Source organism: Ruditapes philippinarum, unplaced genomic scaffold (assembly GCF_026571515.1).
Source record: "Ruditapes philippinarum isolate M1 unplaced genomic scaffold, ASM2657151v2 ctg5011_1_1_1_1, whole genome shotgun sequence".
NCBI classification, from domain to species: Eukaryota; Metazoa; Mollusca; class Bivalvia; order Venerida; family Veneridae; genus Ruditapes; species Ruditapes philippinarum.
The window spans coordinates 1-14,065 of NW_026860243.1; the positions used below are offsets into that span (position 1 = coordinate 1).

General features: G+C 31.9%; 1 protein-coding gene across 1 annotated transcript; it reads left to right on the forward strand.

The window, feature by feature from the left end:
* The first annotated feature begins 4,372 nt into the window (after positions 1–4,372).
* LOC132759346 (uncharacterized) lies at positions 4,373–13,371 on the forward strand. The gene is made up of 2 exons (XM_060751107.1): positions 4,373–4,579; positions 12,274–13,371. The coding sequence occupies exon 2, from the start codon at positions 12,387–12,389 to the stop codon at positions 12,858–12,860; it is 474 nt and encodes a 157-aa protein (XP_060607090.1). The 5' UTR covers positions 4,373–4,579; positions 12,274–12,386; the 3' UTR covers positions 12,861–13,371.
* Positions 13,372–14,065: the final 694 nt, after the last annotated feature.

Below are 14,065 nucleotides of genomic sequence, written 5' to 3' on the forward strand. Positions count from 1 at the left end.
TTTTTTCAATCACACTGCATTTTTTCAATCAAATTTCAACCCCTAGAAATTTTTTATTTTTGACCTTATTTTCATGTAACCAAACTGTAAAGCACATCTTGAATTCCCCTTGACTTAAATTTCAGCAGCAGGTCAATTTAGGCGATAAAAAAGAAATGCTAGCATTTTAGTTAAAATATGTAAAAAAGGTGTTTTCCACTAATCCTTATTTACACATTACAAATCGCAATAATTTTTCTAAAAATAATTGATATACAGACTCAGTTTTTGTCAGTCTGCAGAAATGGATATTAAGTTGGACAACTGTTTAATTCATGAAGTCATAATGTATATATGTGCACTTCAAAAGCGTAATTTTAATATGTACATTTTTTACCATTTACCGTTTCTTAATTGGGAAGGTAATACATCAGTAAAGTAACAGTCACTTAACCAAGGAAAAACATTCTCTGTGATAACTGTTCAGTAAGCAGTCACTAGAATGGGGGTCATATAGACCCTAAGATCCTAAAAATTTCACAAGAACATGCTTTTTCTGTTATGCAAAATTGAAATGTACATCCATACCCCCAATTACGACAGCTTTACCACTGCAAATAGATATCAAGATTGAAAATGGCATTATAATTAGGTTAAAATTGTTTATTACCATTTATCTGAAGTTGAGTATGTCAAAATTTCTCATAATACATAACTGGATCATATTTTAACATTGTATGACAATTTTTATGTGGTACAGTTTATATTTTGTTAACTGATTGAAAAGTGGTTGTGAAATTTTGAAGACAGGAAAATGGGTCAGTAATGATTTGTCTCGATTCATAATAATAATTCAGGTATAATTTTAAAAAGTTGGTGCATTTATTAGCTAAAATGATCATAATATTCGCAGATTGAAAGAGATTTTTTATTAAATATATTTCACTGTCAGTTATTTGTTTGAAAAATCTGTTAGCTGATTGGAAGAGCCAGTACGGGGATACCATTAAGTCCCAAAATATTAAAGATTGCAGACTTCAAAATGTAAAAATAAAAAAAGGTATTAATTGTTAAAAAACAAACTTAACTTTGATCACAATTCTTAAGTTGTTGGTGTTTTGTCTACATACCGGCCACAACAACCCATTGGAAAAGACATCTAAAGTAGACCAGACTACAACTTTACTTCATTCGTAAATGACTTTTGACCTTCAATGTCAAATTTTTAATTTTGCAAAAATTTTTGCTATTATATTAGTGGCCATTAATAGGTTAGTTTTGTATGGTTGTTTTCAAACTTGCAATGAACATTTTTAGGATAGGACCTTCGAAGTTTACTATCCTAAAAGCCTGACCTTTCCTCATAAATGAATTGACCTTTGAAGGTCAATAATAATATTGAAAAATCCTTCTTTTTTTAGCACTGCACCTGGCTATACATGTAACTTTGTTATTAATGAATGAACTGACTTTATATTAAGACACAAATTTCTTTAGGATAAGACCTTCATGTATATGAAACACATATTGACCGGATGGTGTAGCATGACAGAGCTCCAGATAGCGTGCGTATAAGCGTAAAATACGCATAGAAAATCTAAAATACGCATCACTTTCAAAATTCGTGCGTCACAGTTACGCACAACAAAATGAAAATACGCTCGTATGTCAAAATTTATGCGTAAAAGAATAGAAGTGTAAACATTTGATCTGTAGAAAGAAAATGTTTTGAGCAATAAAATACAATATATTTCCATTTAATTGCATTGACTAAAAATTCTGTTGTCAAAACGCATGTTAAAACGAAAGTAGCAGGAAATACAGAAGGGAGGTAACTCCGTAGATCTATCAACCTGTGAAATTATTGATGAAATTTGTGCAGATAATATCGTAGGAGTTAACACAGTATTAAGTTAGTTTAGGCATTATTGACATACTCAATATAACCAAAAATATATTTTAATTTCTTTAACTTAAGTTGTTGGAACAAATAACATGTTATTCACCTGCAGTTTTGTACTCAATATTTTCGTAACCCAGTCTACAGTTACGGACAACTTTCTCTCAGACAAATAATTTTTTTTTAAGGAAAGATAAAAAAAAATCTTGTTTATGTTTGTAATTGTAAAGGTTTTTCTAAAAAAAGAAAATAAACAAACAAACAAACACAACAATAAGTTTAATTTGTTTATAAAAAAATGCAAAATGTTTTTTTTGACAGATTTTTACCCCTTAAGTTTTTTCAGAATTTTGCATTTTACCCCTCACTCTAAATTTTGAGGGGTAAAAACCCCTTGGCCAAAAAAATTATCTGGAGCTCTGCATGAAATACCCAAATGTAACACCCAAATATTCCCAAATATTGCCCAAATATACAAAAAATGAATGTTTTATACTAAAAAAAGTGCTGTTTTAATTATAAATACAATATAAACTAAGATTTAATCAAACATACCCAAATTTACATTTGAACCAGAATATATCCAAATACAGTATACTCCATTAAAGCTATTATATTAAAATAAAAAAAAATGATACTAATGAACTTGTATGAAATTTCAACAAAATAATACCCTATCTATTTTGACCGGGATTTACTAGAGACCAGCTATTAGTATCACACATTTATTGTCCGGTCTCTTTCGGTTTTGGAGTAGATATTTTATTTGAAATTGCAGCATATAAGAAAGATTTTCCCCCAAATTGAATGTTTGTCACTTAGATTGGTTACAATATTTACTTGTATCATAGTTTGGGGGACCTTTCTGTTGAAAAAAATTTCCAGAGTTAAATCGTCTACATATACATGTACAGTGCATTAACTGGAGTGCAGGTAAAGGTTTACCCGCACTCCAGAGCATGCCATTGATTGGTTCATTTTTGATGGGGTTGACTTATTGTGACGACAGAGAAAAGGAAAACGATGGAAATATCTCATTCAGATGCTTGTTCATTTGGTTACTTTTTTCTGGGGAAATCTTTTAAATCCTGGTCAAAATAGACCGGGAGAGACCGGAAGCGACCCGACTGGAGAATAGTATATCCCGTATTTTTGTGTATATTTGAGTATATTTGGGTATTTCGTGCTGCCGAATTGATAGCTCATTTATGACCATGAACTTGAAGGTTGAATTATTGAATTTTCACTGATTTTTGCTGTAATTGACTCTGACTTGGTAATTAATCAATGGATTATCTTCATACCTGGACAAATCAAATTTTGGACAAGACCTTCTAAAAGTTTGAACTGAACTTTGATCTTTAAATGAACTTGAGTGTCAAAGTCAAATGATTGAATATAAGTTAAGTTGTTATAATTTTGTTGTTTATGTACAAGGATTTAATTTATAGGTGATATAAAATATAACCAAAAATCCTCGGAATTTCAGGGCTGTTGATTTGTCTTTTATCTCTTGATATTATATCTTATAATAGAATAGGAATAAACAAGGAAACATTTTAAAAGCCCTTATAACTCCAGTTGATGATTCCCCTTACATTTTTTTTGAAAATTGGTTATTTAAATCAATTTCATATGGCAAGTGAAATCAACTTTTAGCTTGCTCAGGGTGAGCTTTTAGGATCGTTGAATGTCCGTCATATGTCGTCCGTCGTCTGTCGTCCGTCACACTTGTTCGTTAACATTCTAGTGATCGCATTTTTGCCTCAATCAACATCAAACTTTGTCAGGATGCTTGTGTAGGTCATTACTCAGATGAATTCGAACTTGGGTCATTTCCGATAAAAACTAGGTCACCGGAGCTAAAAATAGAAAAAATCTTATTAACACTCTAGTGGCTACTGTTTTGATCCAAATATCCTGTAAATTGGTCTTAAAGTTTGTTTTGATGAATTTAAGGTCAAGATCGAACATGGGTAATCTCGAATGAAAAACTAGGTCACACCGCCCAAATATTGAAAAACCTTGTTAACATTCTAGTGGTCACATTTTTGGCTCAATTATTATCAAACTTGGTCAGGATGCTTGTCTAGCTAATTGCTCGCTTGAGTTTAAACATGGGTTATCTCGCGTGAAAAACTAGTTCACCGCAGCTAAAAATAGAAAAATCTTGTTAACACTCTAGTGACTACTGTTTTGATCCAAGTATCCTGGAAATTGGTCTGAAAGTTTGTTTTGATGATTTCTAGGTCAAGTTCGAATATGGGTCACCTGGGTTAAAAACTAGGTCACACTGCTTAAATATGGATAATCCTTGTTAACACTCTAGTGGTCACATGTTTGACTCACCTGTCATGAAACTTGGTCAGAATGCTTGTCTAGGTAATTGTTCGGATGAGTTTGATGGGTCAGGTGAGCGATCTAGACCCATCATGGCCATCTTGTTTGTAGTACTTGTGTAACATAAGTCATACAAATTATTTGTAATTTAAATTTCAGAACAGCATGAGGAGTGTCTTCTTTCATTGGTTAAAAACAAGGAATATAATGACTATAATGTTCAAGTAATTCTTGCTGCTCATTTGTTTGGACCATTGGCTGGTGGTTATGAGATAGGAAACAAAGGTTTCCCTAAGGATGCAAGAAGATGTCCTAGATGTAACAAAGATATAAGTGATGCACTCAAGAATACATCACTTGGTAACTATTCTTTTATGTTATTATTCTGATGTCTTATCCTTTAAGTGTATCCTCAACTCTTTAGCAGTTGTTAAACAAATTGTATCATTTAAATGGACTTAAAGGGACTCCACTGAGGTTTAAAAGCCGAGAAACATAACATTTGAATTTTTTACATAAATGAGCTGGGGCACTTTAGACAGAAATATGCAAAGATAATTAAGAAATATACTTTAAAATAAATTGAAAATCTTTTCTTAGCCTGATTGGAGTGAAAAGCGTTTAAACGCTTTTCATTTTGGGTCATTTTTACAATTTTAATAATTATTTTAGAAAAACTAAGTGCACAAATGATCTGAATTTTTGCACCAAGATTAGTGGTCTAACCCTACATCAAATGGTTCATTTTTCTGGAAAACATATTTTCAGTACCATCATGTCAAAAAACCTCTGTGGAGTCCCTTTAATATTTGAATGTATCTAGTCTTTTTGTTTGGTAAACTGAAGTTGTTGGCATGTAGCATTTCCTATGGACATCAACAAATAATGTACTTTAATGGACTTGTGTAAACAGTTTGAGCCAATTTGGGACTTAGAATCATATATTGGACTGAATATGCTGACAAAGTTTCAAGAGTTTACATTGTTAACAAATGGCATCACAGTAGGAAAGGGAGATAACTGAACCAGATTAATGTTCCACACATGGAAGTTCTACTGTATGTTAGCTTTGGATAAAAAATACACCTAAAGGCAACAATTTACTTCTGCATTTAAAAATTCTAGCAATGTATGTTTATCTCAGAAGAGTGATCTATGGCCTTATGCCCCTCTTGGCACTTAAGCCTGGTTCAAACTCACAGTGGTGTCCCCGTGAGGGACAAGTGGTTTGAAGTCAATGACTTAAACAACTCTGTCATTGATCCTCTTGGATTTATAATGGTTTGCAGACAAAAGCTAGAGTTAACAATTAGTTCATATTGTAATCAAATTTGGTATATAGCAAGCTTTTATGAAGAACCTGGATGGGATTGCTTTAGGATACTATGGGGTCTAGGTAAAGGTCTCTGTAACTAAAAATAGAATTAATTTTTCTGGGTAATAACTAGAGTAAGCAATGAGATATTGTAATTTAACTCAGTAGATATCAAGTTTTTATGGAGATTCCAGTTGGGATTGCTTTTGGAACCCTAAGGTCAAGGTCAATGTCACTAAAAAATAGAAAAATGGTTTCCAGACAATAACTAGAGCAAGCAATCATGATTGATTGTTCAAGACCATTAGATGAGCTTTATTGATTTTGGGGTCAAGGGGTCAAAGGTCAAGGTCACATTGACCTTGAAAGCAAAAACGGTTTCCGATCAATAACTTAAGAACGCTTAGGCTTAGGAATTTTAAACTTGGTATGATGATTTTTCATGACAGGTAGATGACCCCTATTGTTTTTGGGGTCAAGAGGTCAATGGTCATGGTCACATTGACCCTGAAGGCAAAAACGGTTTCAGATGAATAACTAAAGAACACTTTGGTCCAAGAACTTCAAACTTGTTATGATAATTGTTCATAACCACTAGAAGACCCATAATGATTGTAGGGTCAAGGGGTCAAAGATCAAGATCACATTAACCTTGTAGGTAAAAGCAAATTTCCGATCAAATAACTGACAACCCACAGGCTGTTGGCCCTCAAAATTCACAGTTGCATTGGACTTGGCCAGTTGATGACTTTAATTGATTTTTCGGGTCAAGGGGTCAAATGTCAAGTTCATATTGACCTTGTAGGTAAAAAAGGTTTCCGATCAATAACCTGACAAGCCATCGGCCCTCAAACTTCATAGGTGCATTGATCTTGCCAAGTAGATGACCCCTTATGATTTTGGGGTCAAGGGGTCAAAGTTATAAGGTCATAATAATCTTGTATGTCAAAAAGGTTTCCTATCAATAACTTGACAACCCATTGACTCTTGACCTTAAACTTCACAGAGGCATTTCTTTTGGTCAGAAGATGACCTGCATGATTTTAGGGTCAAGAGGTTAGAGGTCAAAATCACATTGGCCTTGTAGGTATAAACGCTTTCTGATTAATATCTCAACCACTCATGGGCCCTTAACCTTCAAACTTCACAGCTGCTTTGATCTAGGCCAGTAGATAACCCCTTTTGATTTAAGGGTCAGAGGTCTAAATCACATTGACCTTGTCGTAAAGACAGTTCCTGGCCAATAACTCAACAACTCAAGTTGACTTGGTTGATATTTTTTATTAAACTTAAAATGCTTTTGGTATCCACATTTTAAGGTCTTATATAATATAATAAATTGGCTGTCATTAAGGCTGTTATTTGGGAGGCCTAAAATATGCATATATTATTTGGTATGGTCTGTGATAACTTTGTCATAAAATTACTGCTCACAACCTTTACGGTTTCAGCAAGGGTTGTCTTTTAAGAGTCTGCAGGGTTTTGAGCGAAGTTTTCTTTTATGAGTGAGAGGTTTTCGGCAAGTTACTATGGGGAATTATTCACCAACTGTGTAGATTTTTAGCTTGAAAAAGAAGAAAAGTAATATGATTTCCAGTATTTAATGTTGTCAACAGAATGGTCTAATGAAAAGATGAATACAAACATGAGAAAAATAATGAATAGTTATAAGAACAAAATGAATGTGAATAAAAGAATGAAAAGAACTAAAAGAGCATTACACTTTATGAACTTAAACATAATAATGCAAGTGACAAAAACTAGAAAGAAGTGATAATTTACAAAATATAAAATAAACATTTAAATTAAACATAAGAATATAATGAAAATACATGAAAATCGCTCAGTGAGAAGTTGTCAACAAATTATTGATAAAAATAACTTTTTAAAGAATTGTTTAAGAATTATTAAAAATCATTGTACAAAGTTACAGAAAGAATTGACAATAATAAATATATGAAATGCTTACCTTGAAAAATGAAGAAGAAAAGTAATATAAATTTCCAGTATTTAATGTTGTCAACAGAATGGTACTGTGTAACAACACACTGGCCTTTTATATGAATTTGTAGTCAAGCATTTCACCTTAACAACAAACAGAAATTAAGACATGGTGATAAATAGAATTATAAATGTAATATTACTATCTTATAGAGAATTAAGATTTATTTGTCAAATACAAAGTAATATGTTGAAAACTATTGATATTGATATTTTCCTGTAACAACAGGTACCCTAACATGATTACTGGACAGATTAGTAAAATATATAATCTCTTTGTTTGGTAAAATATCTTTGTGATAACTTCCCCTGGCTCCGGAAAAGCCATGCTCCGTCATGGAACTTGATAAAAAGATACATTGAAAAACATAATGATAAAAGTTCTTTCTATAATACAAATTGTATGTACAATTGGCATAAAAACAATATATGTGTTCAAATTTAAATTGTATTACATGTACACATAGTAAATGACATGTTTTAATGATATTCTTACAAATTGGTACTTAGAAGTACGTAAGAAATAAACATGAAATAAACTAAAATAAGTGCACTGAAAAGTACTTGAAAATATAACTTAACATATGTACTGAGTAGTACCATAATGTTCAGAAATGTACTTTTAATAAAAACCCAAGTACTAAGTAGTACAGGCAAAGAATAATGAAAACATTCACAAGTACTGAGTAGTACTGAAAAAATATGATGAATATCACAAGTACTGAGTAGTACTGGAAAAAAGAATAATGATAAATATTCAAGTACTGAGTAGTACTGAAAAATTATGATGAATATTCAAGTACTGAGTAGTACTGAAAAAGATTAATGATAAATATTCAAGTACTGTGTAGTACTGAAAAAATATGATGAATATTCAAGTACTGAGTAGTACTGAAAAAATATGAATATCAGAAGTACTTAAAAATATCACAAGTACTGTATAGTACTGGAAAATGCCGCAAGTACATTGTAGTACTGAAAAATGTCACAAGTACTGTAAATATAAGTACTGATTAGTACTTTAAAATGCAGAAATGTCAGCGTTGTCTTCGGTACACAATTTTGAATCACAATGATGATGGTAGTGGTATAGGCACTTTGTTGAAAAGTGGGATTGACCTTTGAACCTCTTACAATAGACAATACTAGTCATTAAATAATACTGCAAAAATATTTATATAAAATAAATGACTATTATTTCTTATATAGCAAAAAATATCAAACACTTAAAGGAGAAACAAAATATTGATCTATTTAATCATTTGATAGGCTTAAAGATTGTAAGAAGTAAATTGCTTTATTGATGTCTTGTTTTATAGGGTCTAAACAGGGATAAATGTTCGAAGATGGTGTTGTTTGTAATGTTGTGCATGTAGGATGTATTGGCATACATGTATGATTATGTTTTGTAATTAAGTCTTCGTTCCAATCATTCCCCAGACAAAGTAGGTAGGTATATGTACTGCCATGAGTAGAAACTCATGGACGTAGAAAAGGAAGAGTTCTGTGAATAAGAAGGGTAGAGTTATAGGAATTGTAAAGTTGGATCCAGTTAGCACTTATTTCATGAGACCTGCCCATTACTTATAATATTTTACAATTCTAAACGTAACCTGCTTATTCAAGAAAAGCTACATTTCTACAGTAGTTTAACCATTTTATGTCAAAAATTTTGGAATGGAACCAGAAGGACCAGAATTTTGTTGAAAGTAACAGTGTTTAAGATTGAGAAAAGTTGGTTATATAGAATAAAGTGTTAAATACTAAATAAACAAAATATGTAATTGAAAAATACATGAATGACATTGATACTGAAAAATTTAGAACCTGTATGGCAGGGAATTATAGTTCAGCACATAGCCTAATGTTGGAAAAATGTAAATATTATGATATCACTGTTGAATATAGGAAAAGTCCTTTTTGTGAGTGTTTTGTTTGAAAATTTGTACCATTTTGTATTGAGTGTGTCCTTGTCACTGTGTCTTAAGGATTAAGTACATATATTGTACATATTGTAAATTATCAAACTACAAACTTAATGTACTAATGTTTTATAATTAAATGTCTTGTGAAAATGTAAAAGTCTTCAGAGAACTTGCTAATGTTATGTATTTGTATTTTGCCACAAAAGAAAGACTACATTTTCTCACTTAAGATTGCTTTTAATAAATTGAAGAAAAAATGTTCTTATTAATGTTTTAATATCATTTTTGACCTCATCTTAAAAAAATTAATGAAAAAAGCAACAAAAATTAAATGCTGAACTTATAATCTAATCATGTTACCTAAATCAGATCCTTTAAATTTCACTACATGACCATAAACGATATATCTACTTAACCATAAATAAGGTTCATGTTTAAACTGGTCAAATTTTCCCACTACATCAACATTTGGCCTACCTTTAATCTGCGCTCTCGAGGTTTCGGATTCCATGCTAGTTGGTTCTGCTTCTTTTCTCAAAACTGTACCGCCTTGAACGTAGATTAAAGTCTTCAAGTTATCACAGGAGTTTGTACCTGTGTTGTTGTTTACTTCGGGTTCTCCACCAGTTTTCAGCAAGGGTTGTCTTTTAAGAGTCTGCGGGGTTTTGAGCGAAGTTTTCTTTTATGAGTGAGAGGTTTTCGGCAAGTTACTATGGGGAATTATTCACCAACTGTGTAGATTTTTAGCTTGAAAAATGAAGAAGAAAAGTAATATAAATTTCCAGTATTTAATGTTGTCAACAGAATGGTTTAATGAAAAGATGAATACAAACATGAGAAAAATAATGAATAGTTATAAGAACAAAATGAATGTGAAAAGAACTTAAAAAAACATTACACTTTATGAACTTAAACATAATAATGCAAGTGACAAAAACTAGAAAGGAGTGATAATTTAAAAAATATAAAATAAACATTTAAATTAAACATAAGAATATAATGAAAATACATGAAAATCGCTCAGTGAGAAGTTGTCAACAAATAATTGATAAAAATAACTTTTTAAAGAATTGTTTAAGAATTATTAAATATCATTGTACAAAGTTACAGAAAGAATTGACAATAAGAATTTGTAGTCAAGCATTTCACCTTAACAACAAACAGAAATGAAGACATGGTGATAAATAAAATTATAAATGTAATATTACTATCTTATAGAGAATTAAGATTTATTTGTCAAATACAAAGTAATATGTTGAAAACTATTGATAAAAGTTTTCCTGTAACAACAGGTACCCTAACATGATTACTGGACAGATTAGTAAAATATATAATCTCTTTGTTTGGTAAAATATCTTTGTGACAACGGTCACAATTACCTAGTGACTAGTCATGACCAGTAGATAAGCCCTGTTGATTATTTGGTCACTAGGTGAAAAGTCAGTCATAATAACCTGACCACATGACTAATTGGTTGCCAATAGGGGACATACATGTTTTACAAACATATTGTGTTAAAATTAGAATCATTGGTTCCATATGATAACTAGACATTTGAAGTTTTCTTCAGACCACTAATTTTTATGAGGTTTTTAGCTCGACTTTTCTATGAAAAGGGGAGCTATCCTACTCGCCCCGGCGTCGGCGTCGGCGTTGGCGTCACACCTTGGTTAAGTTTTTCGTACCACCCCACTTTATTTCAGAAGTATTACAAGTATGGCTTTGAAACTTACCATACTTGTTCACCATCATAACCTCCATCTACAGACAAGAGTACATAACTCTGTCAAGGTTTTTGACAGAATTATGGCCCTTTTTTGACTTAGAAAGTGTATTGAGCTTGGTTAAGTTTTTTGTACCACCTCACTTTATTTCAAAACCATTGGAGGTATTGCTTTGAAACTGACCATACTTGTTTACCATCACGACCTTCATCAACAGACAAGAGGACATAACTCTGTCAAGGTTTTTGACAGAATTATGCCCCTTTTTGACTTAGAAAATACATTGAATATGGGTAAAATCCACTTATTGCCTTAACCCTTTGAGATATTGCTTTGAAACTTTTAATGCTATTTCACATCATTACCCCCATCTGTACGCAAGAGAAGGTAACTCTGTCAAGGATTTGTTTTAAAAATTAAGGCCTTTTATCGACTTAGAATCTTGGTTAAGTTTTTAGTACCAGTCCACTTTTTGACTGAACTGTTTGAGATATTAATTTGAAAGTTGGAATACTTGTTTACAATCATGATTCCCAAACATGTCCAGGAGAAGGTAATTCTGTCAAAGATTTTATTTGAATTATGGCCCTTAACTGTCAATGTTTTGTATTATAGGCAAGCACTAAAAAACTTAAAAAATCTAAAAAAATTCATTCCTATCCACTTGTTCACTTTACCATAAATTATGTCATATAAACATTGCTGTAATATTCAAGGGTATCAAACAACTAGTTCACTTTAAAAATACAGAGATTCTTGTATTGCCTTTTACTGCAAAAACTTTTTTTATTGGCAAGCAATAAAAAAGTCGAGCGCGCTGTCTTACGGACAGCTCTTGTTTATTTGCCCTTATGGGCCCTTCTATCAGTGCATGCATGAAGTGTCACATGTAGCACTCTAAGTGCTTGGGAAGTGCTTGAGCTAGTGAATTTTCAATTTTCAACTTTTGTCGCTTGTAGCCCAAAAAGTATTTGACCTGGAGACATGAAACTTCACAGAAATGTTGATCAGCATGTGAAGTTGTTCACCTAGGGGTATGCTTGTTTTTTTTCAGTACTTCAAGAGTTATTGCCCTTGACTTACTTTCAGGTCATGGAGATGTGTGGCATGGGCATGCAGATATAATTGTGAAAAGAAGTGTAGTCAAGGTAGAAAGTAGAGCTTATAAAGAGGACGGTAGTGGTGAACCACAGCATAAGAAAATGAGAACTGAAAGTATCGGAGATGTAAGTTCATCTTCAGACGAATTTTACGACAGTGGTATTGTAGCTGAAGTACAAAAATATGCAATTAATGATCAGGCAGTGTCACAGGTATTGGCTGAAACAATCGTCAATGCGTTTTCAGAAGTGAACAAGAATCGGATGCTGTCAAGTTCCTTTATACCATCATTTATAGCCACATCTAAAGATATTAGAATAATTATGTACAACTGTGAGCTAGATAGTTTGATAATGTTAGATGATTTGAAGATCTTCATATATGATGAAGTTAAAGGGAAAAATACATTAAATGTTTCAACGATTTTGAGTATATGGTATGCCTTGAATTTTGAAAATTATTTTAATAGAAGCACTAGTCTTTTTCCAGAATTTGAGTACATGTTAAGTCAAATTTCAAAGAACAAGCTGGTAAAAAGTTTAAGATATATAATGAAAAGTGTACTAAACCTATGACAGAAACAGAAGGATATGTAGATGTTGACTTTACAATATCCGGTGAACATCTTACAGGGAAGATAGGGCGTGAAATTGAAACAACACTTGCATCACTTAGACAGTCAGTACATAAAAAATAGTAAAAAAAAGTAAACAAGAATTTGTAAGGTGTTCTTAATGCATTTGATCAAAGAGCTTGTTGAACAAGTTTATAGAAAAAAATGTTTGGATACTGTAAATCACTTGAAATTTGCGTGATTTTTATCTTGTTTATGTAATTGTTGATGTAGTCCCATTAAGTGACAGCTTTTGATTTCGTATACCAACATAGTTATTTTTCGTTTGACTGCACAATGTAAATTGAGGGCTGCAGATTTCAGGTTAAAGGTTTTGTGCAGTAATTTTTTTTGTTAATATAACTTCATTGTTTCTGGAGTAATAAAATTCAACTTCAAATATACGTTCTTTACCATCAACCACATTCTATTTGACAAGGTTCATAATTCTAGAAGTAATATTTTCAGAATTATCCCCCTTTGAACTTAGAATTTTCCTTTAAAAATGTTATGTTTTTCTCTACCTGCTTTATTTCATAAGAGGTCTACATTAAACTTCATATATATAGACATTGGCATCAATCATATCATAAGTGACCAGAAGGGATTGGATTAAAATTTCAAATTGTTATTTTTTCCATTAGATCATAGAAATGTCTGTTTAACATATTAGTTATATTGACATGGTCACATGCATATAATTTGGAGCAAAATATTGAACATTAAAGTGTATTTTAGCTCACCTGTCACAAAGTGACAGGGTGAGCTTTTGTGATCCCTTTTGGTCCGGCGTTCATCCGTCCGTAAACTTTTACTTTATTTGACATCTCCTAATAAGCCACTAAGTCGATTTCATCCAAACTTCACAGGAATGTTCCTTTTGTGGTCACCTTTAAAAATTGTTCAAAGAATTTAATTCCATGCAGAACACTGGTTGCCATGATGGCAACCGAAAGAAAACACTTTAAATATCTTCTCTTAAAAAACCCTAAGAGCTAGAGCTTAGATATTTGTCATGAAACATCTTCTAGTGAGTGTCTACCAAGTTTGTTCAAAGAAAAGCCCTGGGGTCAAAATTGGCCCCACCCCAGAGGGTCATTTATTTTCCCTATATGAATATATTAAAAACTTAAAAATCTTCTCTTAAAGAACCCAAAGAGCTAGAGC